General features: G+C 49.0%; 1 protein-coding gene and 1 long non-coding RNA gene across 2 annotated transcripts in view; one reads left to right on the top strand and one right to left on the bottom strand.

Annotated features, from left to right (window-relative positions):
• The window catches only part of SLC6A13 (solute carrier family 6 member 13), a 50827-nt gene extending 26382 nt beyond the window's left edge, over window positions 1-24445 (bottom strand). Inside the window, exons 1-7 of the mRNA XM_080393521.1 lie at window positions 19973-24445; window positions 13914-14286; window positions 10546-10610; window positions 8792-9075; window positions 4210-4344; window positions 3081-3221; window positions 2386-2470 (exon numbers count right to left, since the gene is read on the bottom strand). Coding sequence (XP_080249647.1) covers window positions 2386-2470; window positions 3081-3221; window positions 4210-4344; window positions 8792-9075; window positions 10546-10610; window positions 13914-14060 — 857 coding nt within the window. The 5' untranslated portion in view covers window positions 14061-14286; window positions 19973-24445. The remainder of the gene's footprint in view (window positions 1-2385; window positions 2471-3080; window positions 3222-4209; window positions 4345-8791; window positions 9076-10545; window positions 10611-13913; window positions 14287-19972) is intronic.
• Window positions 14286-23830, top strand: LOC308066364. Its single transcript, XR_013929137.1, has 2 exons — window positions 14286-15611; window positions 15858-23830. It is a non-coding gene; the product is annotated as an uncharacterized lncRNA (long non-coding RNA).
• Window positions 24446-24482: the final 37 nt, after the last annotated feature.

Below are 24482 nucleotides of genomic sequence, written 5' to 3'. Positions count from 1 at the left end.
CCCAACCAAGACCAAAATAATCCCCATTGCACAGTCAGAAGAGGCCACCCTGGGCATCCTCTTTAAGCCAGTATAGAGGTAGGATCCTGGGCTAGATGGACCTCGATTCAGCTAAAGTCTTATTATCTCACCCTGGTCATATAGCAGCTTTCCATGCTACGTGTATGTCAAGTCTTCTTCATCACTTACAAAAGTAAGGACTCACCCTCCTCCATCTCCTACACTGCACAGATGGATCTGTGTGTGAAACACCATGGTGAAGTGCCAAAACCCCAAGCCTGAGACAGGCAGAGGGAGACATGCACCACCCTGGGGCCCAGCAGCAATGCCTGCCCTGCTGCGAAAGACAGCAATTCCCACAAAATAAAACTCACACTCCCGGAGAACTGCAGCCTAAGACACACTGCTTCCCTTCCTGCCCCACAGCCTTGGGGCAGATTGAGAAGATGAGAGCGGGGTCAGAAAAATCACACTGTTCCACCAGATGCATTTCATCATGCTGCTTTTTACCTGCTACTAAGAACATGGACTCTGTAACTGGTGGGGAAAGGGTGCCAGCGGACTGTAACTAACTGGGCACTGTACTGCAGCCAGTAGAGGCCCCAGAAGCATGCCAGCAGCCCACTGGAAAGTCAGTGCTTCTTGAGGAAATGGTGGCCTCCTACCTCCCTGCCCAGGGAGGGCAGGAACAGGTGCTGCATCACCAGCAACGGACAGTGGAAATTTCCATTTCCGTGTGCTTATCGCCCAGTAACACAGCAATGGTCACAGCAGTGAACACCATCTTTTCCAGCAGCCAGCCTCAGAAAGAGCAGTCTAAGGCCACCATCTAATCACATGTGAGCAGCAGACAGAGGGAGAGTGGAGGCTCAGGGAGAACACAGGAGACAAAGAAAATTTATGAACTTTGAAGTTCAAAGCCAGCATCCCTGTGCTGAGCCGGGGATGCTCTGGAGGTACTGTGTGCTCCGTGAGCTGACGGCCCCCGCAGCGCTGCTGAGGGCAGAGCCATCCGTCCATCTAAATTCACAGTGGCAGAGAGGGGTTACTTGCACAATCTATTAGCCAGGGCTCAGTGCTTAACTGGTCCCGTTCTCCCAGGAGATGCTGAGGATCATCAGAGATCCCAAGACAACAGGCCTATGCCTTCCTGCCAGAAATAAAACTACTCTGCTCCTCAGGATAACTAATACAAGGGAATAAAACAATGAAAATGAGGGAGAAAATTTCAGTGTGAAGTAAACTGACCCTAGCACTTCATTTTTATTTTGGTGAGCTTCTCTCCTCAGGATAGCTTGCATATTAGTCACTCTAAACTGAAATCATCACCTCTTTTTCTATTTTTAAGATGACGACTAGCCCACATACAGAAGTCACCACCCACCACACCAGATCCTCCTCGGAACGTGCTGATATCACACAGCAGCAGGGTTTCAAAGGAAAGAGATCACCTACTGCGACACCAGCATGGACTCCTGCAATATGTCACAGGGCTTCAAGGTCTCCTCTTCAACAGCTGAACATGCTACAGCTGGCAAAACATGCAGACAAAAACCCATCGCAGAGCTGCTGCTTTGTGGATAACCACAGATCTCAATCCACTCCCACCTATAGTCTTGGCACCCGTGTCCTGAGCATGGTTACGCTGGATGCAGCCACCAGGCAGGTCAAGGACTGCATGGAGCAGACCGGTCCGAACAGAACAAGAGCGATGGATAATCCATCAGGTATATAAACTGTAATCCAAACCACAGAGTAATGGCCACTATATCCTGAGGGAGTGTCACTGGTTTTATTGAGGTTTGCACCCTGGGTAAGTCTGATCCAAAGTTTCAGGATAGGGAACGTGCAGTCAATTCACCTACGTTGCAGGAGGAAACAACTGTATAAGGAAGCTCACAGCCGGCAATGAAGAACAAGGGAGCTGGCAGGGAAAGGAGCAGCACAAAGGGAGAAAGGGAGAGTGCAACAGCAGAGGAGGAATAAGGGAGAAAAGGACAATAAATGAAATATCAAGGACCAGAGGAGGAAAAGCATCAGTGAGGTAAGGTCTTGCACATTCAGCTAGCCATCACGGAGGTCAGTGAGACTGAGAAGCCCAAAAGGTCCGAAGGGACAGGAGGAACACAGCATCAGAGAAAGGCAAAGCCAGATGGCTCAGAGGCATGCCAGCACAGCTCCAGACAAATACCACAAGCCTAGCAATGTTACCCTTGACTGATGGTTCTGTCCCTGAGAGCCTTCACTCTGACCCGTCCAGCTGCCTCTCTTGTGTCCTCTTTTGGCAAGGATGGGTTAACAGAATGTGCCACTGCAGGGTTTGTTCCTTGCCCAGGAAGGGTATGACCTGGAGGAAAGGGGGGTACAGGCCTGTCCTTTACTTACTCCCAGAACTCGATGACAGGGGAGGTGGCGTTTTCACTGGTCACATTGAGCGTTGAGTTCGCCTTCTGGAGCTCCATGCAGTTCCCTGCAGGAGAGGCCCAGGGAGAGAGGGAGTGTAAGCAGCAGTGGCTGGAGTACGAGAGGATCTGAAAAATTCCTCCCTTTCCATCCACAGTGTCAACACTCGTTGACATTGACTCTGAGACAAATTTTGTCTAGTCCCAAAGATGCACAAAAGGAGTCCCCTCCAGGGTAAGGCTTGGAAGGAACCTAGGACTATTAAGACAATGGCGTTTAATTTTTCCTTCCAGCGGCCACCGTGAGCAGTCCCGATCAGCACTGGGTCTGTGGCTAACATACAGCATAGGATGACTGGAAGGTGCCAGGAAGGAAGGTGCCCATGGTGGCTGAAGCCCAAAGCAGAAGCCACCAGGGAGGCCACTGCTGCATGGCACTGGCTGGGTGCTGCAAGTGGTTGGGCAGTGGCAGCACTGGTGGCCTTTAGGAAAGACCCAGATCAACTGAGCCTCTTCCCCAAAAGTACCAGCAGCACTGCAGCCACCCAGACTCCCCACTCTCATGACCGGTGGTCACACACACGCAGGAGTAAACCACTCTCCTGAGGTTTGGCCCTGGGCAACAAGTTTCCCTCAGCCAGCATCTGGTGGAGGATTGGGAGGGGGCTCAAGACCCACCTGTGTTCCACTCATGGTCACAGCTGCCCCAGGGGAGGTCGATGGTGAATGAACTGAAGAGATAAAACAAGGCCCAGGCCAGGACAATGATGTAGTAGAAGTTCAGCAGTACGACGATGACCTGTGAGGCGTAGCCAATTCCTGCAGAAAGTGAGCCCCGAAGGCAAGTGACGCACATGCCAGGGGATGGGAACAGGACTCCCCTTGGGAGGTGCTCACCCAACACGTACATCTGCTGCTCTGCCTTTTGACTGTGCTGCTGGATGAATGCCAGTGGGGCAGCCACCAGAGCCATCACCTCCTTCTCAAAGCCCACTGTGCTACATCAGTGGGGGTCCAAGCTGGTGCCCCAGGGACCCCCTCTTCCTGCAACCCCACTGCAGCCTTCCCTGGTGAATGGGTAGTGATGGGAGGGAGTCTGGGTAGGGGATGGTCAGTTTATGGTTGGAAAGCCACCCAAAGGGACAGAAACATATGATGGCACTCCACCTACTGAATAACACCTCTTCTACCAAAATCCACTTTTGTTCATTCATCCCTTTTCACTTTTGTTTGGGAAGCATTTGTATTAACAGCACACTCCTTCTCTGAGACATGCTGGAGGAGCATCTAAAAGTTTTGGTACATGTAGAGGAGACAACCAAGACCTTCAAAGGAATCATGGAGAGTAGCTTGAGGCTGGATGACTGTGCTGAAACAGTGCTAGAAGCAGATCTGACTGCTGATGATTTATTAAGGCAGTTGACACCTTTCACCACTAAGGTTTTAAGCCATCTGCAAACTCAAAACAATTACATAGCATTAACCTAAAATAATAAAAATATGTTTTAGGTTCCTTATAACTACCAGAAGCATTTTCATGATTTAGCTCTCAGAGGACAACCTTGATTAGGTGCAAAGCTCCTGGCCAAAACCGTGGCCATGAAGGAAACCAGGGATGCAATGTAACGATGGGAACTGTTTGGCGAGAAATATAATCAATTTTTTCCAGGGTGATTTTGGAAAAGGGGCAGCCAGTGGCCCTCCCAGGCTGTGCTCCTCAGCTGTGGGGAGAGGTGTCACTGTTCATCCCCCCAGGGCCCTATGGTTCCCCCACCTCACCATGCCCTCCCAGGCTTACCCCACTCACCTTCAAAGAGGGGGCAGATCCTGCGCCAGGCTGTCACCCCTCCCTGGCTGGTATACTGCCCCAGCGCTGTCTCCAGGAAGAAGACAGGGATCCCACAGGTGAAGAGGAAGATGAGGTAGGGGATGAAGAAGGCACCTGGCAGATCCAAGCAGCAGATAGGAAAAATAAGCCCCATGGAGTGACTGGGATCAGGCCATCTCCAACCGGGCACCAGGCAAGTTCCTCCCCGGGTAAATGACACTGCATGGAGGGGTTGGGGGCTTCAGGAACGGGAAGACCACGGACAGGATACCAGGAAAAAGGGATTTTTCTCACTTTTCACCTCCCGGAGTGATGTGATTGCATGAGAAACTCAACATTCAGAAAAGATAGAGGAAAGGAAAGTTTCTAGGCCTGATTTTTATGCAGAAAAGAGTGAAACAAGTTTGCAACAGCTGCACAGAAATACAGGAAAACACTCTGCTGTAAAACCATTGTGACTTTTCATCAAGTTGGTGACTCCTTTCACATTGAATAAGCTGACTAGCTCACGGATGACAACACCAAAGCACTGAGCAGCACATAGAGACTGACGCCTTCATCAGCCTGTGGGTTTGCTCAATCATTTGCTCACCAAGAAGCAGCAGACGCGCCAAAAAAATTCAAATAGTGCAGGAAAGTATGCACCTCATGTCAACAGCCAGGGCTGCCCTCCTGTTCAAGCCCTGTCACGAAACCAGGCAGGGAGAGATAAAATGCATCAGGCTTTTGATTACCCCAGGCTAACGTTAAATGCAGCGATGGTTTCTAGCCCACGGAGCACAGGATACAGCCCTGCTAGATGGCCCACACTCTCTGCTGCACTCACACACCACCAAAGCTGCTGAAGCCCTGCTGCAAAGGCAGGGACATGGGTCAGGATGGGGGGCTGGCATGGAAAGGGGTACCCCCAAGCAGAGAACGGCTGCTGGGCTGTGGTGGGCTCAGAGAGGTGTGCAGGGTTGGAGGTGGCAACCAGCCAGCCACTGACCGCATTTTCCCTGCACAGGCCTTTTCTGGGCTGGTGAGATGCTGACTGGTTCTGGGGTCATGTTGGTGGGGGTATATGGGAAACAACAATCCCAGTGCCCAAGTAGACTCAAAACCCAAGAGATTTCATTAAGAAGCTTAGCTAGCATGCAGGGGCAGGGAGAGGGAAGGGGGGCTTTAGGGACTGGCCAGAAGCCCCAACCCACACTCATCCCAGCTGGGGACAGAGCCACAGCCCTCTCCTTCTTGCAAAAAAATGCAATCAACAAAACAGACAGGGAGAGCATCTTGGCAGCTCCCTGTGGGCAAACAGCAGCTAAAGGACTGCAGATGCTTGGCAGCCCTGGGAGAACAGAGAGCATCTGCCCGCATGCTCTTGCTCTACCAGGAAACAGAAGCTGGTGGAGAGCAAAGGGCAGGGAAAATAGTTGTATCAACACCATCCCCTCAACTCCCAACACGTGTGCAATCTTGTTATCATAAAAGTGAAGCCTATTTCCAAGAGGGATTATTCTCACATAGAAGTTTGTATTTAACTAAACTGCAGCCAGGGGACCCCAGGGGAGGTCTCTGAGGTGGGAGGCTGAGCTGTCCAGCCTCTTTTCCTCATTTGCAGCCTGCGGTCTGGTCTCCCACCTTCCCCAGGTTATCTGTTTCTGGCAGGTTACAGCCTTTGGAAGTCAAACTGAAGGGTCCTGACATGCAGGCTGTGAAATAGTGCAAAGTTAGGCTGGGATTTGCAGAGGCATGTTTGGGCGAGGGCTTGTGGTCTGCCCCACTCCCCTTGCTCCCCAAGTAGCGGGTCAGGCAGGGTAGGACGACCCCAATGCCAGCCCCACCATCACTCCCCATCTCGTTTCAGCTGGCAGCGGGCTGCTGTTGCCTGCACAGGCAGGAAAGGGCAGCAGGCAATGCGGGATGGCCTTTGGGCAGAGCTGCCCTGCACAGTGACTCTGGTGAGGAACCCGCAGAGGGGGGCTGTAGCAGGGACAGGGGTCCATCAGCATGCCTGAGCACCCCCAGAGCTGGCTGACATCCCTCTGGTCCAGCCCTTATGCCTGAACGTGAAGGGGGAAATGCCGCTACACGTGTCCTCCACCACGGCCCCTTCACCTGGCACATGCGGGGGCGGTGGGCCCTGGGGGCTGCCCACTCCGGGCCACGCTGGGGAGGCACCAGCAGCCACACCACCAGACAGGCTTCCCCAGTATTTCCTAATCGGCAGGGCCAGCCTGCCCAAGGAGGGCCTGACCCGCCACGGGCGAAAGCAAGAGCGAACAGGAGCAAAAGGAACATTTTGTTGCTCTTGTGTTTTCTTCCCCTCCACTATGGAGGGCGTTGGTATCAGACACTGAGTGCTAAATACGTAGGAGACTAGGATTACTCTTTCTTTGTTATGTGGAAACATCCCTAAAGAAAGTAAAAGTGACCAGCTGCCCCTTTTTGCGTAACTCAGATTTTGCAGATACCTTTTTTGTGAAGAGCCTGATATTTCGGCAAGCAAAGCGAGGGCTGAGAGCTGTTACCATGGCTGCCTACACACAATTCAGTGTGGGGAAAGAAAGAGTCATCCAGCAGGGCAGAGCTATTCCAGCCAGAGGGTAACACCGGCACAGGAGCTAGTGGTTGTAGGCTGGCCATGACTGGCCTGGAACTGGAAAGTAAATAAAGGTCCCTCACCTTGACTGAAGTAGCAGGGAAGCAAGTGCTTGGACCAGCCTACCCAAAGGAGTACAAGACAAAACCTCTGGCAGCTTTTAAAATTCTGGCGTTACAAGGGATTTGATACAGCAACGGCCACAGTAGGCTGGGCTCCACGAGGCAAGAGGGAGCCCCGAGTCCTGCACAGCCTCGTCACACTGCCCTGCCCCAGGAGAAGTCACACAGCAAACGCTTTCCCCTCTGCACAAGAGTTTCAAGCCCCATCCTCGCTCTAACCTCATGGGAAGAGGGCTAGAGATTAAAAATTTGACTGAGATGTCAAACTCTACATCATCTCTGCTGCTTCATGGGCCTTTGCCTCAGACCCATTTTTCGGGAGGAAAAAAGGCTGAGAAATCAATCCCTTTGTGCCTTTCCCCTGCTGTCCCACCACACTCGGCAGCTCCCCTTTTCCCAGAGCTCTCTCCTGGCACCCAAGGCAAGGGGTGCGGGGACAAGGTCCCAGGTCCCGCTCCCCATGCAGGATGGCAGCTGGGAAGGGTGCAGCAGCGGGAGCAGACATGGCTCAGCAAGCAGCCAAGAAACGTTCCCTGTGGAAAAAGAAAACATGAAAAATCCTCCTTTTTCAACAGAGAAAGAAAATGTTTGACCACCTGGTGAAAAGAAACAAGTGCTGAGCGAGGCACGGCATGAAAGTAGCTAAACAGCAGTTAATCCTCTTTTATGCCACTGGGATGAAAGCAGTTTAGTGAGGCCCATGAGACTACCCCAAGCTCAAGCTAGGGGATTTCAGCCCTGGGTCCCCAGTGCTTGCTCCCCACCAGCTCCCAGCCAAGCACTGTTTCCCCTCTCCCCTGCCCTTCCGGAGAGCTTAATTAGCAATTAATCACAAGACAGGGAGAGCAGCTCTCTCTCTTTACATGCCACTGAACCAAACCTGAGAAAAGCTTACAGGCTTCTGGTTTTTAAAGTAATTTCTCCCTTAAAAGGAAGCCACAAACACCTGTAAAAGCCCACAGCAAACCCCACCTGCAAAAGCGAGCCCAGCCCAGCCTCGCAGGGGACAGGCCAGCAGTCACTGCCGAGCACAGCCTGAGCAGCACCGGTGTGCTGGCACCTCAGCAGTAACAACACTCTGCTCCCTCTCTGCCCATCAAGCACATCCACCCGCACACCTCACAGCCCTGCCGTGCGGCTCAGAGGCAGCAGAGCCCTCTTCCACACCCTCGCAGCCCCAGCAGATGCCGGTGGAGCACAGGAGGGGGGCTGTGCTTCCGCACCGAGGCAAGGAAAACCCCTTCACTCTGCCCTGTCCCTGCCACCCGGCTCCAGCAGCTGGGGGACATCCCTCCACGGTCAGACAGCAGACCAGGACCTGTGACTGAGAACCCCTTGGAGGCCCCCTGAGCCCCCAGGAAACGCTGCAGCTCCTCGCAGTGCCTGCAAGGACATGGGTGCCCCACGGCCTCCCGCGCTGCTACGCTGCCAGGACCCACCGTCTTAATTGCACAGGGTGCCTGGTGCAACTCAAGGAAGAGCTGCCTGGGGTGAGACATGCTGCTCAGAGCCGAGCCCCCACCCTGCTCCCCCTGCAGATGGCCACCCACCTCACCAGCAGGATCAAGGCTCCACATGCCTCAGCGAAACACGGCTACAGCCATCAGAAACCCCCGGACATTGCCACTTAGTTACCCACATCCCACGGTGTCAAAACAACCCCTGCTTGTGGCACAGATGGCACTGTCAGGTTTGGCATCCTCCCTGCAGACTCGTGACTTGGGCATTGCTGAGAGGCTGCTGCCAGCAGTAAGCAGGGCCAGACACGGATGTCACAGAGGCAGGAGAGACCCGCAGAGGAACGCTGGTGACCAGGTGCCCCCGGGGCTCGCCGAGGGGCCAGGGCTGCACTTACCTCCGCCATTCTTGTAGCAGAGGTAGGGGAAGCGCCAGACATTTCCCAGGCCGATGATCTCCCCAGCCACAGACAGGACATACTCCAGCTTGTTGTTCCACTGTCCTCGCTCCAGGGTCTGGTCTTCATCCTCATCCTCCTCCTTCTCCTTTTCCATGCTGGGGTGTGCGGGCACCGTTTCACCATTGCTGACAGCACCGGGGACTCTATAATCCATCCCACCTTCAGAAGGAGTTTCCTTCGTTACATTCAGAACAAGCCATGCAATGAGCCAAAAATTTGGGCTAGAGGAGGCAAGAGAGGGGAGAGGACACGTGCACGTTGAACTGTTCCTTTCTCACTCCTTATACTGATTACTACTCACAGCCAGGTGCTAAAAGCGTGCATGCACTATCGTTGTTCAGTCCAAAACGACTCCTTAAAAGCTCCTATCAGTTTCATTATTCTTAATTGACTCCTCTCAAAACACTCCTGATTCTGCAAATCCATCCTCTGAGCACAGCATCACACAGAGACCCAGCGGCTCAGCCAGGCTGGCACTCCCACTGCAGCCAGTACAGGGAACAGACTTAGGGCTGGAGGGGAACAAGAGCGGGATCAAATACTTGACAAGATATTTTATAAGAGTTTCTCTTCTCCTCTGTTGCTGCTTACCAAAGTCTGGTTTTAAAGACCATGCAATGAAAACCTTAGAGTTTTAGATGCAGGAAGAAGACTAACCGAAACAAGAGGCAAACAAGTTTCTGCCTTTGGTGGTGGCAACTGTTGCTGGCAATCTACTAGTCTGTGAGAAAAGGTGATTGTTCAGAAAGGGTCTATCCTTCTAACAGCAGGAAAAGAAAGTGTGCAGATGTCACGGCCATCTGGGATGTCTCCTCTCACAGGGTCTGCCCCTCCGAACAGCTGCCTGTTGCCTGCAGAGGCTCCCCACAGTACCACTTTCAGGAAGCTTTGGCACTGCAAGAGCTTCTCCCATCTCTAGACAAATGTCTACTGAGAAAAGATTGGCACAGAGTAAGTGTGCACCTCTCCTGCTGTCCCACTTTCCCCAAAAAACCTCTGAGAGGAACACCTCTCCTCCTAGGAAAGCCAGGGCATAGCATAAACAGCTGTTGGTGCACAGCAGATGCCTCAGCACAGCGAGGAGATAGGTACGGGCAGCACGGGTGGCACCAGCTCTGCTGCAGCCATTTAGGAGGCTCAGGGGTGTTCAAGCCTGTTCCTCACGGGCAGCCCCCCTGGCTGCCGAGTTCCACGGAGCAAGGAGTGAGGACCGTGGTTCCCACCAACGTGGGTTGCTGAGGACCTTATGCGGAGGAGGACACCTTCTTCCACGTGGTGCCAGCCCTTGAACCTGCTCATGCCCTGCATAGGCAGCTCCCCGAGCCCCAGCCTAACGCTGCCATTCATTCCCGCCTGCAACTCCCTCACCAGGAGAGCAGGAAAAAGCACTGGCAGCAAATGATACTCTCCCTGGATCCAGGGAGAGGAAAAAAACCAGGGCAAAGCAGCACTTCCAACCTCTCCCCTCCCCCTGCACAGTCCCCTATAAAAACACTTTGGGACATGAAGAGGAGCAAGAAACACTGGCAGGCATTTGACAGCGGCCACAAGGAAGGACAAGGAGGACCCCTCCACGCTAGAAAATGATTAAACAGGCAGAAAGCCACCGTGACCTCTCATCCACGGCAGCCCCGGGTGGGTGCGGGGCACAGGGGGAGCAGGGCAGAAGGAAACGGGGGCAGAGGTGTTACCTTGCGACGGTGCTGTCGGGGCGGGAGCCGACGGGAGACGCGAAGGCAGGACCGAAAGGTGCTGGCTATTTAAAGTGTGGAAAGAAAAAATTCAGCGGTGGTGTAATCCTAGACTTCGCCCAACCCACATTCCTTCCCCCACCCCCCAGGGCTGGACAAAAACCTACACATGACTGATTTCATGGCCAGTGCAAAGGGGCTCATTCCCCCCGCCTGTGAGAAGGGCTCATGCTGCCTCCACCAGTGCCCTCCCTCCCCGGCCGGGGACTGCTTGGCTCCCACTCTCCATCACCTCTGCCCAGCGCTGTCCCTGGAGGCACAGGAAAAAGGGGAGACCACCACACACAGGTGCCTCCACAGCTCTGCCCGAGGGAGCCAAAGCCCCAAGACCTACTGGGATGAGGTAAGAGATAAAATACAAATTCACAGCGAATTCCCATCACAGGGTCTCTCCTTAGCAGAGAACACATGGGCACAGGGCAGCGTCCTGCGTCGCAGCCTGACCCACCCTGCCCAGGGAGACGGCTGGGCTGTGCCATGGCTGGCAGCAGTGATGGGCAGCAGAGCCCCAAGCTGGAAATAAACTCTGCTCAACTCTCTGCTGCTTCTTACTAGGGGCCCAAAACAGCCTTATTCAGAAATTCAGCAGACTGCAAACTCTCTTCCCTCACACGCAGGGATCTTTGCCACTGATCTTTCCCAGGAGCATCTCTGCCCCATCCCAGGGTGTCACTTCAGAAGCTGCAATGGGCAAGGCAATCACGCAGTAGAGAAAAAAAAATTAAAATAATAATGCAGCAGGAAGAAAACTAGCTCCAGTTGTGCATACCCAACACTGAGCTGCAAAATCAGCTGTGGCTGCTGGGGAAAGAGGTTTTGGGATTACTGCAGGTAATGATGACGTTAGCTCCATACTTTGAAGCCATAAAAAAGGCAAACAGAAGGAGATATTGTTCATGGTAGATGTGTTACAGCTGTGATGGTCCAAGGATGTAAGTGAGGCGAGGTTGTGAAATATTTTTATTACATCTGTTGATAAATATCTTGGGCAAGAGAGAACAAAACCATCACACTTTTGGTTTCAATGTCTCTGTATCAGGCCTGCAAAGCAGCAGCAAAACCTGAGCTGTGTACAGGCAGTTTGAGAAGGTATTAGGGGAACAGGAACAAAGCAGTAAACTCTGCGGTGTCACATGTTAATCTATGGTGTACCCACACAGCACCGGCCTTCCTACAGGAGAAACAGGGAAAGGGAAGAGGGATGGGCAGAGATAAAGAACCGATTCAACCAAAGAGTGATCAAATATATGATGACTCCTCATATCAGGAAGAGACGCTTAGGATAAAGGAAGGGGACAACAGAGGTCTAAGAAACAAGGATAAGACAGAGAAGATGAATACATTGTTCACTACATCTCATGGTGCAACAACTAATAGCATGTGATAAAATATTCAGATTTAAAACAAAAGGAAATACTTTTTCCTCCCATTGTGCATAATTAAACATGGTACCTATGGCCATTGCCACAGAATATTGTTTGGAAAGGAACTAGGGAAATTCACAAAGGGCTGCTCCGGCGTAGCAGCGATTAAACAGGATGGTCCAATAAAAGCCAGCTCCAGTCCTCAAATTGTGGGTTGCTGGAAACCAGAGATGTTCCAGAGCAGGAATTACACAAGACTGTGAGAAGCAGGGAACATCCCTGTGCAGAAACCATCTTACAACAAATAGTGTAGTTGTTAGATAGTTAGGCTAAGTATACAGGGATTAAAAAAGAACAGCAAAGTCAAATAATATTTTGCCTTATGCAACAGATTGGTGTAAGGAGATAGGAGACTGAATAAGGAAACATTTCTAGACATTCTCATACTGCATGCGTCAGCATTGCTGCTCAAATACCCCTGGATAACCACGACCACTACAGTGCACTGATGGCAATAATCTTATCAACAGGACAACAAACTAATTGGCAGGAACTAATAGACTATGATAGGAAACAGTGTAATCAATAGCAAACTATTTGACTTCTGCCCAGCGAGATGGGACTGCACTGAACACAACAATAAGTTGAAAATTAAAACAAATGTTCAGTGTAAACATAAGCAACAAGGGGAAATATTAAATCTGCAAGTGTAAAAGCAAGCTGGAAAATCCAAAACAAAGCATATTTAAAGTAAAACATCACTTTACAAATCTTCTCGGGTGAAACAAGAAGTAGTCCATATGGCTTTGAGAGATGTTACTTGAGAGGTTAAAAAAAACAAAACCAAAAAACAACACCAACCAAATCTTTTGACTGAAGATAGGAGGAGAACCCACAAACATCACAAAGGATCAGTTAAAACTACAGAAAAACGTATTTTCAACAGACATTTTTGAAACTGCAGAAGGCAAAGAAACTGGGAGGGACTTTAACTAGCCCATCAGAGGCATCAGAGGCAATGAAGCTAAAGGGAAAAATGCAAAGGATGACATCTCAATTTTGGGTCTTAGAAGAAGAATGGGGACAGTCAGAAACAAAACCTTAGGAAACAGATTTGCAAGAAACAAGTAAGAGATGAAAGAAAGTGGATTTTTTTTTTAAAGAAAAGAAAAACAAACAAAGGAACAAGCCAAGATAACATGCATGCTGTAAGAACAGGAAAATAATTTAATCCTGAGAAATGCTAAGATAATGCCATTTTAAAATATTTGGCTAGGTACACATACATATATTTTATTCACATGAATAAGGAGAACACCAGGGAAGGACTTTTGCTGCAGCATGTGCCACCCAGAGCTGTGCAAGCTGAACCTCACCGGGTGGCTGCAGAGCATCTTCCTCCCGTTGCTACAAGTGCTGGCAAGTGGCAGTGCTGATGCTGGTGCCTGCCCCACACACCACCCCCCAGGATGGAACAGGGAGGGTTATTTTGCTGGCAGCCTCCCCTGCCACAGGTAAGAAATGGGAGGCTTTTTTAGTGACCCCCCAGAGCACAGGGCTGAAGACCGTGCCAGCCAGAGCAGCCGTGCTCCTCCCAGCCCAGTGCCAGGTGGCCAAGCTATGATCTGACGTTTATCGGGACAGCCTGCGCTGGAGCAACACCTCCCCGAGCGGGTCCTTGAAGCAGCTTCCAGGCCTGGGCAGGCTGCCAAGCTGCCTTGCTGACGTAGAACAGCGCGGTACTGGTGCACGGGGCACGAGTGGTGTGTGGCTGGCTCAGCCACTTCTCCCCAACACCCAGTTTGGCGAAAAGCAAGAGCTTTGGACCAGGGGGGCTCTGACAGCGTACCTCACACCTCAGCCAGGACAAGGGCTGGAAAATCCTGATCGTAAAGGCTATTGATTCCTCTCTTGAAATTTATGCTGCATTTTGCTCATCTTTACCTTACAATATTTGCCAGGATTTCTGTCTTCAGCTTGGTCCCACTCTTCCACCAGCAGCTGAGGCTGCACTCCCAGAGAGGTGCTCGTAGCCCACAGAGAGCAAGCCTGGAATGAGCTTCCTCTGGATATAATGAGGTACTTTGACATTTTCTGGGTCAGACGTGCACAAGAACTGGCCCCAGCTCACCCCATCCTGCATGGGCCACACACAGGAGCAGTGACCCTGCATGCTTTAGTAGGAACCACAGGATCTACTCCCAGGTCTGGTCTTGCTTCATGTCTACGTCTAGCTCAGTAGGGAATGAGTGTTAATTAGATTTCTCTCCTCCAAAGCACCCAGCCATCCTCAGCCACCTGGAGAGGTCGTTCAGACCTAAAAGGAGCAAGGATTCAAAGGGACACGCTTAGAGGAACGATGAGGGGGAAAAGAAGAGAGGGAAATTGTTGCTAGGAGGTATAAACAACCTCTTACTGCTCTGCAAGCAGCAGCAACTTTTAAATGAACATATGTTGCTTTATCAAATGAACCAAAAGTGCTTTCAGGACACTGGCCAGGGCACAATTGCTGCCACTGCTTTAGCCTTCTTCACATCGGCAATGCATCAGCCATGTCTGACCTTTGCTAAACACTGAGAGCAGCTATGCTCCCCACTTCCACCTCCCACTCCACTCCTCTGCCACATGTGACAAACTGCTTCAATGCATTTTGGGGCCATGTAATCTTGCAAGCCACCTCCCAGCTTCCAGGAACACAATTTGCCGTTATATTATCTGGGAACCAAAGGCCAGAGCAAATAAGATGCATTTCCTCTATCTGATAACCACCCTGCTACTGGCCTTTTTAACCTGAAAATATTATTCAGCTGAAGTGACCATGGCTGGAGCAAGCAAAATTGTCACAAATATACGCAGAAAGGAGGTAAATAGAGGCTGATACCGGCTGGCACATTACAGGAACCTGGAGACTGCTCAGCGGAGAAAGAGGCCAAAGTAAGCACAGAGGATTGACTCTTGCTTGATCTACTAAGCTCCCTCCCAGAAAGGCACATATATTTTTAAACAACAGTGGCAGAAGCCAAAAGCCACTGCAAGAGCCTGCATTTCCTGCAGTGGCAGAAGGTCCTACTGCAGCCATTGGACAGCCTCATTCAGATGCAGCCTCCCCAGTGAATACCCGCGTCCAAACAACCTGAAAGACCAGAATCCTGAGGCGAGAAAAACCCCGTCCCCACTGGATGCCTGCAGAGTTGCAGAGGCCTCACTTTTGTGCCCAGGCTGTTTGTGGTGCAAGATACGCCTGTCTGTGGACACCGTGCTCTGCATACAGAAGATAAATAGATGACACTCCTGCACTAGCCAGAGCTCAGGGACCAGCTTGAACGCAGGACAGCACACTCGCAGTGCTGGAGAACTCTTTCCTGCAGATATCGCTGCCATACCCTCTGCTCCTCTGCACGCCAAAGCTAAAGGTGATGCTTGCACCGTGCTCAACACATAAGCTTGACAACGTGCTGGTGAGTCCCTCTCTATGCACCTCCGATCAGAAGCGGTAAAGCACAGAGGAAAAGAAGTTGAAACTAAAAGGACTGTGTCCCCAGACCTACTTTGGCTGTAACATGAATTCCTAGCCACAAAACAAAGGGACAGCAACAGAGCTGTCAATTCCCATTGCCAGTGTCTCAGCTGTGTCCAGTGCCAGTGGCTTGCCCCCTAGACCAGGATGGAAACAGCAGTGCCTCTCAGGTATGCACTTGCCCATCTGAAACAGCAAACCCAAGACTAAGGCAGGGACACGCAGGCATTTGTATTGCATGCACAAGTGCAGCAGGAGTGTCCAGGCAGGCAGATCTGCAGTGCTTTGCATCTTACCTCTGCTTTGACTTTTACTTCATAGCTTGTCTCTGTTAGACACATTGGCCCTTTGCACACATAAGCAAGAAACAGGGTTGTTTTTTTTCCACTCAGTTCAAAAGTATCCCAAATTCATTTAGGGACAAAAATGAAAACACTGCAAGGTTATGCAGTTATAAGCACATATAAGTACCTATATATATGCTTATAACATAAAATATAAACAAGAGTTGAGTAGCAAGCAAAGACTCCTAAGCCTGGAGGCTTCAACCTTTTCAGCATCTCCTCCTACTTTCCCCTCAACTCCATCAAGTACTACCAGTTTTTCAGGGCTTTTCCCCAGTTCCACTTTGCCAATGACAGGACAGCCTGAACAAACCCTTACAGAGTAACAGGGGAAACAGAGCCTGAGCACATTTTAGAGAGAGGGAAGAATCACCATTCCTCCAAGGATTAGTTGTTGGCCTCCTGATGTGAAAATTGATAGTTTGCATCAAGAAAAAACTCACCAGTTTCTTCTTGCAGCCAAGGAGCTATTTAGAAGGCATTTTCATATCAAGAACCATATGCCAAAGAAAATGAAAATTTCAGGCTAGTAATGATAGTAGTATGGCTTAAACAGCCATCAAGTATGCAATTAGCAGACTGATTAGGTACAGGGTAGATTGTGGGGGGGGGCAAGAAGAAGCTGTATGTCAGCAGGATGATGGTCTTTCCTCATCCTGCTTCTCTGAGGTGAAGATATAAATCTGAAACAGCCTGTCTGCAGAAAGAATTAAATCAAAGCCATTGATAAGGCTGGAATTCTGGAATTTACATGCCCCTGCACTGTCTGCCTGCAAGGGGGATGTTCTGGCAGGAAAAAGTAAAAGCTTTTCTCAGAGGTGAGACAAGGTTGCACCCACTTAACTGATGCTTCCACAGAAAACCCATAATCTGGTTTTAAACAGGCAAGGTTTGGGCAGTAGTCTCACAACATCTGTTCATACTTATTTACATACTCTAAAAAAAGTAAATGGATACTTTTTAATTTAGGAGACCTACTGGGCTGGTAAGTACTCAGAATACAAAGTTTCCATTCTGGGAGACAATCCAATAGTTGGATAGTCACATGTGGACAGAATGAGAGAAAGTTTTTAAAAGCTTCCGAGAAGTAAGTTTTCTAAGTTAAGAGATGACAAAGTGAAAACTTTGGTATTTCAAGAAACGTCAATAAGAAATAAGACATGGGTTCAGTTTTTCCAGCTTCCAAAAATCAGAAATACAGCAGGTTTTTAGAAAACCCCTGCACTGCCAGGAGTTGTTACCTCTTCAAAACAACCCAGGCAGCCTTCACTTCAGCACAAGGAGTGTCCCAGCCAACCTCCTGGGCCAATACAGCGTGCAGGGATGCTGTGCTTGGAGAAGCACCACTTGGGAGTCCAGAGCTCATCCCTGAAACGCTACCTGGTCAGAAGCACCCCTGCAAGGCTCTGCAGAGCATGCCAGCTCCCAGCTCCTGCTCATCAGAAGCATTTTGTGTGTCAAGTTTTGCTTCTGCCATCACCAGCAGACTCAGGCAGGGCAGGCAGAAGCAGAGGGACCTGTGCTGCCCATCCTCTCCAACCTTCCCCTGGGCCACTCTGCTGAGGTCCCTGCAAGGTTAGTGGAGGGAGGTGCTCCAGAGCGCCGTTACCTCTGCAGAGCAAAAAGGAGCTCATATACTGGCAACGTGGTCCCTACCACTCACCTAATGAAGTGGCCCAGTGCTTAGTGGGGCTTTGAGACATAACACGAGCAAGATCTCCAGCCTTTAGACATCTTCCCAGGCAGATGGGAGAGATTCTGCCTGAAGAAAGCTGCACTCCGAAGCTGACCTGTCTACAAGTCATTCCTGTTTTGGTGGTTAGTTGTAACATATCATGGCACCGAGTCTCTTTCTTTCAAGCTTAGACATTTTTTCCTCAAAAATTTAGGTGAAAAGTCATTAGCGAATTTTGGTAACTTAAGGCAATCTTACTTTTCTGTTTATGAGTGCCAGAGATTAAAAAGCTAAGCCTCAAATTAGATCCACTGATGCCTGAAGAAAGCTAACCCTTCCAGTGGAGGAATGGCAGCAGAGCAGGGGCTTCATGCCCAGGCCCTAGGCACAGAGATCAGAGCCAGATATATTGCGCCTGGCTGGGTCAACCCACCACACACATACTAAATAAAGAAGGTGGCTTCCTGGCACTGCTTGAGTGCAGCCTTCTCCAGAGGGAATGAAAGGGGTGCTGCTGCTCATGTGCTTCACTCTTTGTAATTTTTTAATATCAAATTCGAAGCCATGCTACCCTCTTGTCACCAGGAATTCAAACACTGATGCCCACTTGAAGTAAAACACACAGTGGCTGACCTGACCAAGAGGTCAGAGGGAGAGATACATACAAACACAAGGTATCTCCACCATGAACATTAAATTAACTACTTTCTTTCCTTCAGCCAGACAGGCTCAGAGTATCACTGCTTTTTGATAGAAGACACTTCATTCCTGGCCACTGCAAGCTAAGGCAGAGGGTCAGGCACTGCTTGCCAGTCATCTGATGAGTGCTATTAATGTGGTTTCATTAAGTCAGTCACAGCCCAAATGTAAAGTTTTCATGGTGATCAAAGAAAAAAAAAAAATGCAAGCATCCATGGTGATGCGTCCAGATGCAGGAAATAATTAAGTATACAGAGACAATTAAACCTTTACTCTTGGTATTCACTATAACTAGGATCCAGGAGAAAAAGGAGACTAGGTTTTGATATACTTATTTATCCTACAAGTTTCTTATCGCAACGTTTGAACTGTGTAGCAGTATCAGCATCTGCCCTACTGCTAGAACAGAAGCTGTGGATTTACACCAGAACAAACCAGAAAACAGCTCTTTTTTTATTGCAATCCAAATCTGGTCCCAACGATGCTGATGAACATAGCACTGAGGGAGAAAGACAGAAGCCAGTGGGACTGCAGGAGGGAGGAACTCAGCAAAGAGATAAACCTGAGCTTTGTCTGTGCAACCACAGTGAGGAACCCAAGGAATGCCCTACACAGCCCACTGGCCATGGGCAGCACAGGTAATAGCTCACAGCTGCTGTCAAAAGTAGTCTGAAGATGCACATGGCCCCATGCCATTCCCTGGAAGGCCGAGCCACAGAGCCTCTCCACTTCCAGCAACCAGCTGGTGTAGAAGCCGCAGGATCAGCCAGGGCTAATGGGACAGCAGCAAGGTGCTAGCCTGCATGGAGATGCGCCAGCTTGGAGGTGGGCAATGGCAGCTCCATGCTTCCCTGTCATGGGGTAAGGAAATACTGAGCTTCAAGGTAGGAAAGGGTGTGGAGAGGCAGTTTGGAGTCTCACAGCTTCTCTGCAAGTAGACAGGCAGCCCTAGAAGGGTGGTAGGTGAGACTTCCCCTAACAGGAAGGGAAAGCAGTTTGGGAGGAGCAGAAAGAGCCTGCAAAGGGAATTTGTTCCGATCTCCTTTGGCCTCACTTCCCTGGGAGCAGAGATTTCCCAAGGTGTAATGGGAAGGCCCCAGGGGAAGAAAGCAAAAAGCACAGGAAGCAATTGTGTTTGAGGACACTGGAGCAGAGACAGAAACAAGGACTTGGAATAGATGTTCTGTAGAACAAAGCAAAGCAAGTTTGGTTTTGCAGAAACCTCAGGTGTTGCTTGTGCAGCAGCACTCTCTGCACACTCTGTAAATAGCAGTTACATAAAGAACATGTCTGCTTTCTGCTCCAAACAGGAATCTGACTCGTCAGCTTCCTAGACTTGCCTCACTCAGCAAGATTAAAAAAAAAAAAAGTCCCAACCTTTCAGTTGTGAATAGCTTTTCTGATGCTGTATACTCTCTTCCAATATATTTGCTCAATTTTGTGTATTCTCCAATTTTTTAACATCGCTAAATCCTAGGGCATGACCATTTCAAGAATATTCCTACCAGAGGCCAGGGGAAATCAGTGCTCCAGCCTCCAATTCGCTGTGCACACATGCACATTCAGGAACAGGCAAGGATCCCTTCAGAGCACTCTTACTGCATATTTACTTTATAATCCATTACAAGTCACCCATTCCCTTCTAACAAATGCCGCTTGGAAAAATATGAGAGATATGAAAAGCCACTGAAGCATCATCATCATAGGAGGCACACCCCTAAACCCTTAATTCTTAAAACCACTAGGATCTGCTTTCTTCTGCACCTACGTTCCCTGCAGATGCAGTGAGTGATAGTCCAAGGAAGGGGCCACCATCATCGCTGGACCACGTCACGTTTCTTCCCTTTCTTAATCAGCAGGTGCTCTACACACACGTTCATTACCAAGGAAGTCCATCCGCTCCACAGGGCAAAGGCTCCGGCAGGCTGCTCCACAGGTCTCCTTTCATGCAACAGTAACTGTGTGAAAGAGCAGCCAGGGCTGATGATCCACCAGTCTCCCTTTAAAACTACAGAGAAGGCTGCGGTGCGAGGGAACACCTTGAAAGCAAGCAACCCAGCTGTCTTTAAACCTTACCAGCACCGATACAAACCTGGATAATGGTTTAAAGCTGCACCAGTAGATCACCACCTTCTAGCAGCAGGTGAAGAACAGAGGTACCACACACTCACCTGGGGGTTCACCAGCATTAGGTAGGGATGCTACCAGATGATTCCACTTCTTTACCAGGTATTCCAAGACACTGGTGTGCAGGGATTGTCCCTCCCCAGAATGTTTCTAGGCAAAGCTAAAGCATCTATCTATCTCCTGCTTCCCTCCTGCACGAGATAATCAGGAAAGCTAGCAAGGAAATAATGGATGCAACACTATCAATACACTGACAATGTCCAGATTTTGACCTTTACAGTATTTTTCTCTGATAATGCCATCACAGAGACACAGACAAGACCTGGCGAACTAAGTTTCCAGCTGGAGAAAGGCAAAAGCTAAACCATCAGCTGACAGAAGTAAACCGAATGTGCTACTCATCTCACATCCCACTAAAATCTGAGATATTTCTCAAATTCGTAACTTGGAGTTGTTAGGCTCCTCTGCTATTATCACATAACAGCAGTAGCAAACACCTTATTTCTCTGGGGAGCGACGCAGTTTGCCCTTGCCTGGCAGGTGACTTGGGTTGCTGCAAGGCTGCATCAACACGGAATCGGACGCAGCAGTTTGATATGCTGGCACATCACCCATCCGTTAAAAGCAGATGCCAGGCTGGCTAGTGACATCAACTGTCTCAGGACATGCACGTTCAGAGATGGCTGCTCTCCTCAGGTATTGCTACCCACTGCAGCTCCCTCTGGCACTTGGCCGTAAGTTTTCTTGGGCGGACTGGAGAGCAATATACAGAATGCCAAAAACTGGCCTCTGAAAAGCCTCCAGCTGAGACTCAATGCCCCATCTAGGATTAAAACTTGTTAACTACAGCAGGGCTTTTGTTTCAAAGGCATTCAGAGCATGTCTCCTAACAAGTATTTCCATTTTTCAATAAATCCTTGCTACTTTCATTGCCTTTACCTTGCAACTTAACTTTCATTTGTACTGTGCCATCTCGTTACATAAGGCTCGATGCTCTCAATGTCTTGCCGTGCAGTTTCCAGCTGTCCTATGCATTTATCACCCTCCCAAAGCCAGTGTGGCTAGAATTTTGATAAGAGCTGGATTTATTGCATCTCCCCGCTGCCTCGGCGCTCCAAGCAGAGTTCCTGTTTGGTTCAGGCAGGCTGACCAAACACATTCTTGGTGACTGCAGCTGGAGAGGATTTGAAGGAGCTCCCTGCTTTTCATTTTCATCTAACTCCAGGAAGCCTCAAATCTTGCTTTTAGCAGACCACAACTCTCAACTTCTTACAGGGGCATTAACAGTGATTTCAGGAATGATTTTAAGAAACATTTTGCACCCTTTAAAAATCTTCCTTTTCCAACATACAAAATGACTGCTAGTGTACAGTGGTTCTTTCAGTCACTATTTTTAAAGTTATGCAACATGCACCTAGAATGACAGCAAGGAATGTCTGATAAGCAACGATGCATATTGAATACTTTTTACTTTGCTAATAACTCTGTGTTCAACTTATTCCAGTAACTTATTAGAACACCACAAAAAAAAAAAAAGGTGATAGCTATCCTTGGACAACTGCCTGGTAAACAGCTTACTGTTGAATGATAACGGCTATAGACTGTTTCACTCCTAGAAGAAGAGATGCCCCTGTTCACGGTCATTCTTATTACTTCTTTCTTCCAGTGTGAAGAACTGCATGCAAAAGGACCAGGCATCAATAACATTGACTTCCACCAGACCAGCTTGGACTTGTATCTACATGTATAGGACTGACGTAACTGCTCACCAGCCCACATGGAGTTTAGGTGTGAGGTATGAAAAGAGCTTGGTTCTGCCATTTAGTTTTCCATGCCTTTTTTAAACAGCAATCCAAATACCTTGGGTTTTCTCTTTCCAATCTTACGTGCCACAACGATGAACAAAGCCTAGGCAAACATCTGTATGGAATATCACTTTCTTGATGGATTGTGGTAAACTGCTGCAAGTCATGCCCATTCACCAAAGAGGAGGAAATGAGGAGGATGCGGGGAACTACAGGGCAGCTAGCCTTACCCTGGTCCCTGGGATGATTATGGAACAAATCCTCCTCAAAGCCACATCCAGGCCCATGAAGGATAAGGTGACTGGTAACTCACCACTACCATCTTAACCCAGTCTGGGTGCCTTCTGTGATGAGCCCTGTGAACAAGGGGAGAGCACTGAATGTTTACCCTTTACAGGAAAAACACAGAGTGGATGGACAACCTACAGTGGGGGTGAAAAATGGGGTGGACTGCTGTGCTCAGACTTCAGTTGTCAAAGATTTGAAATCTAGGAGGTGGCCAGCTGCAAGCGGAGTGTCTCAGGGGCTGGTACTGGAGACTACTGTTTTATCTTATCCACCTGGGCAGTGGGATAGAGCACATTGAAATTTGCAGATGACACCAAACCATACGTTGGAGGAGGACAGCAGCAGGACCACCCAAAACATGAGAGGAGGGGGCTCCCACTCAGTTGGATCTTGACTGGCTGGAGTGATGTGCTGATGGAAAGCGTGTTAAGTTCATCAGTCCCACACCTGAGAAATAATAAACCAAGGGACTTGGGGCTAACAATGGACACGAAGAGGAGTCAGCAGTGTGTGCCCCTGCAGCTGTACAGGCCAACCCTGTACCCGGCTGCATAGTAAAAGTATGGCCAGCAGCTTAAAGGAAATTCTTCTTCCACTGTATTCAACACTTGTCAACTTCATCTGGAGTAACACACCATTTGGGGGTTCTCAGTACAAAAAGAGACACTGACAAACATGCAACAAGTCCAGCTGAGGACCACCAAGACTTTTAGAAGGCTGCAGCTCATGACATGGCTCAAGGGAGGCTGAGCTGGGTTTGTTCAGCTTAGAAATTAAGGCTGCAGGACCCACAGCCTTCACCTGCCTCATGGATGGTTACAGAAAATACGGAGCCAGTCTCTTGGCAAGCTACAGCAAATGAATCTGAGTGTACATTATATAAGTTTGCCCTGAAGACGCTACAAACCAGAACATGAAGCCAGAGGTGTTGTCAAATGCCCATTCCTAGCAATACTCAAAATTTGATTGGACATGGCCCTGAAAAACTTGACCTACTTTCAAAGTCAGCCCTGCTGTGGTCAGGAGGTTGACCCAGATGACCTCCAGAAGTCCCCCTCAAACTAAATTACTCTTATGATTCTAAAAACTGAAGAGGTCAATGCCAGTTTCACAGTGTGGCTAACATAACACACAGACAACTATTTGTTATCTTACGCTGTGTGACCATACTCCAACCCCTTCAGATAATTTCCATAATACCATCAATTTTACCTTAAGCCCTCACTACCAAATAGTCCAGGCTGCACAAGCATTCAGCTACAGATGATCTGTCAAAAGCATAAATCCTAATAGTAACAGTACTGAAGTTTAGGAGTGACATTTACCTCTGTGCAAGTAAAGCTGCCCAATTCCAGGCCCTGGTTCTTAAAAAAAAAAACAAACAAACTTGAAACCACATGGTTTGTATAAGACACACAACTCAAGTCCTGACCGTTTTTAACCCCTCACAACAGCTCAAGTCATTTCTTTCTTTGTGTCAGATACATGAAGTGAAGTAACAGTAACAATGGCTAGCATCCTTTGTAGAATATAGCACTAAGAACATGTACCTTTCTAGATACACATGAACTATTATTTTGTGTATACTGAGATTTTGTCCCCAAAGCATGAGATTTTTCCTACAGCTGTAGCAGACCCGTAAGAAAATTATTTCTTTAAACTTGCTTCTTTGCATGTTTTTATAAAGATTCAAACCTCTAAGATCTAGAGACAATACCACAGCTGCAGCTTTAGCTTTTTCAACCACTAACTACATATCTACAGGTTTTTCCAAAAGTTAACATTTATTCATAAGTTCACACTATCAGCAATCCTTTGATAGGAATTACGCTCTTAAAAAAAATAAGCTTAAACAATAAGATGCAAAACTAATAATGGTCTTCAGTTTATGAACACCTTACCCGAAAGCAGATGAGAGATCCATAACTAGAAAAAGTGTGGCAACCTCCTTTCAACAGTGTAATAAAGAGCCTCTCCATATGATAATATGAAAAACAGCTACTAGAAGTGTGACCTTCTGCACATTTCATTCCATTGTTTACTCTTCTGTGCTTGTTG

Source organism: Falco punctatus (genome assembly GCF_963210335.1).
Source record: "Falco punctatus genome assembly, chromosome: 6".
In the NCBI taxonomy this organism is placed as follows: Eukaryota; Metazoa; Chordata; class Aves; order Falconiformes; family Falconidae; genus Falco; species Falco punctatus.
This window is presented reverse-complemented; position numbering and strand designations above follow the sequence as displayed.